We start from the raw sequence: 2,894 nt of genomic DNA on the forward strand, positions 1-2,894 counted from the left end.
ACGTTGAACTGTAGTAACTTTGACAATTATTAATGCTCTTGCCTGAAACTTGCACAACATTAAGAAGACCGTTTGATGCTGCAGGCTCATATTTTCTTAAGAAGTACATATATATTCAACTTCTGACCCTTATAACTCGAAAAGGTAAAACAATGCCGAGGAACGACTAGCGAGATATTACAAAATTTCATAAAAATCCACAGACACGTTCGATGTAATTTAGAGTGGAACTGCCCAAAGAAATATTTTGTAATATCATTAAAGCTAAAAGTGATAAATACAATTATGAACACAATTATAATAAATGCAGTTTAAGAAATTTATGTGTTACAAACCTTCCATTAGCGAGCTGCTTCTGTAATGTTTCAATTTTATTGTTCCTTAGTATAGTTTTGTTATTGCTTTTACGACGTACCGATTGTCCCGTACTTAATCTTTTGACCTTAATTTCTTCGTCCATTAGTAGCTGTTCCAAATGTTCTGTAAAGTTAAGAACTAATTTATCTTTAATAACAGATCATTTTCTTATTCTGTAATAGAGAAGGAGAAGAGGAGAAAATACGTAATAGTATACAAATATTTTATATAAACAAAATACAATTACCCAAAAATTTCCATACGTTCTTTTTCCCTTTTCCTAACTTTGACGAAACAATATTATTATAGGATTCTGATATATTGTTTGTTCTTATTGGACAATCGTGTACTGAAACTTTTTTCATTTTTGGTAGCCACGTAGTTTGTAAATACTTAATAAAAGTTTCTATTGCTGGATATTCAGGAATTATTGAAGCAGATTCATTACGAATTTCAGAGAATCCTTTTTCAAAAAGGTCTTCAGGAGTCAAGGCTAAAGTCATTGCCATGGACAATACTTTGGTTGGCGCATCTGCAAGACCTAAATAGCGCCATTTTCGTAATAAAGCCTTTATCACGAAAAATTGAATTAAGATTATATCTTCTATGAGAGGTATATACAGGGTGGTCCACCTAAGTAAGGCCACCTAAATATCTCCTCTAATTGTGGGGTTACAAAAAATATTTTGTATGCTATTTGAATGGTTTGAAAAAACCATTCTATTGCAAAAAAATTTTTTTTCTAGGGTAATTTTTTTCGGAGTTTACAAGGTTATCGATGTTTTTTTGCGTATAATTGTATAATTTTTTTTATTGCATCGTGTAGCTGATGTAAAAATACGTTCAGTTATGTACATTACATGACCTTGAAATGACCTTTGAGTTCAAAAATTAAACGGAAACGATAAATTGTCTATCGAAACTTTAGAGACGAAGACGTCGTTCGGGAATCTGTAAATACAACAGAGTGTAAATACAAATGTTTACTATGCGATTTGAAAACCCCACTGACAAAAATTCAGGCGATTTTCAAATCGCATAGTAAACATTTGTATTTACACTCTGTTGTATTTACAGATTCCCGAACGACGTCTTCGTCTCTAAAGTTTCGATAGACAATTTATCGTTTCCGTTTAATTTTTGAACTCAAAGGTCATTTCAAGGTCATGTAATGTACATAACTGAACGTATTTTTACATCAGCTACACGATGCAATAAAAAAAATTATACAATTATACGCAAAAAAACATCGATAACCTTGTAAACTCCGAAAAAAATTACCCTAGAAAAAAAATTTTTTTGCAATAGAATGGTTTTTTCAAACCATTCAAATAGCATACAAAATATTTTTTGTAACCCCACAATTAGAGGAGATATTTAGGTGGCCTTACTTAGGTGGACCACCCTGTATATTTTCTAGAATATTATTATACAGGGAGGTCCGTTTAAATAAGAAGACCTAAATATCTCTTCAGGTTATTGCGATGCAAAAAATATTTGTTACGTAATGTGCATATCATCAATGGACCAAATATCTGGCATGAATATTTTTTTCGAAGTTATCAAGGTCATCGATGTTTTTTGATATAAAACTACATTTTTATTTTATTGCATCGGGTAACTGATCGAAAAATACATTCAGATATGTATAATAACATGGCCTTGATCTTCGAAAATTAAAGTTTTACCTTCAGATCAAGCTCAAGGTCATGTTATTATACATATCTGAATGTATTTTTCGATCAGGTACTCGATGCAATAAAATAAAAATGTAGTTATGTATCAAAAAACATGGACGACCTTGATAACTCCGAAAATATGACCTTAGGAAAAAAATATTCTTGCCAGATATTTGGTCTATTGATGATATACACATTACGCAACAAATATTTTTGCATCACAATAGCCGAAAGAGATGGTCCGCGCAAAGGAACGCCAATTTTCGAGGATCAAGGTCATGTCATTATACATATCTGAATGTATTTTTCCATCAGTTACTAGATGCAATAAAATAAAAATGTAGTTATGTATCAAAAAACATCGATGACCTTGACAACTCCGAAAAAACTGACCCTCGGAGAAAAATATTCGTGCCAAATATTTGATCCATTGACTCCATGCACATTACGTAACAAATATTTTTTGCATCGCAATAACCTGAAGAGACATTTAGGTCTTCTTATTTAAACGGACCTCCCTGTATACAAACCTGGTTATAATGAAACCAGCAGCCTTTTACACAGCTTAATGGAAATTGTTGCTGCAATGTGTTCATTGCTGCAATTTCATAATCTGTCATTGTCATTCTTAAATTCTTATTAAGCATAGGAGATAATTCATTAATTTTGCTCCACAGTGTTGTATACATAGTCTTTGTTAATGTCTCACACAGTACGAAAACAGTAGCAACTCCCTTTTAAAATAAAGCTTTCATAAGTATAAATTGGAATATTGGACAAACATGTATACATATCTCTATACTAGTTGTACAAATGTAATCACTGCACAAGTGCATTAAAATAATATATTTACATAAA

General features: G+C 31.5%; 1 protein-coding gene across 1 annotated transcript; it reads right to left on the reverse strand.

Annotated features, from left to right (window-relative positions):
* Positions 1 to 8: 8 nt before the first annotated feature.
* Positions 9 to 792, reverse strand: LOC143364155 (uncharacterized). Its single transcript, XM_076804647.1, has 3 exons — positions 605 to 792; positions 336 to 480; positions 9 to 230 (listed from the first exon to the last, which is right to left on the reverse strand). The coding sequence occupies exons 1-3, from the start codon at positions 720 to 722 to the stop codon at positions 188 to 190; spliced, it is 306 nt and encodes a 101-aa protein (XP_076660762.1). The 5' UTR covers positions 723 to 792; the 3' UTR covers positions 9 to 187.
* Between the last annotated feature and the right edge of the window lie 2,102 nt (positions 793 to 2,894).

Source organism: Halictus rubicundus, unplaced genomic scaffold (genome assembly GCF_050948215.1).
Source record: "Halictus rubicundus isolate RS-2024b unplaced genomic scaffold, iyHalRubi1_principal scaffold0304, whole genome shotgun sequence".
Classification (NCBI taxonomy): Eukaryota; Metazoa; Arthropoda; class Insecta; order Hymenoptera; family Halictidae; genus Halictus; species Halictus rubicundus.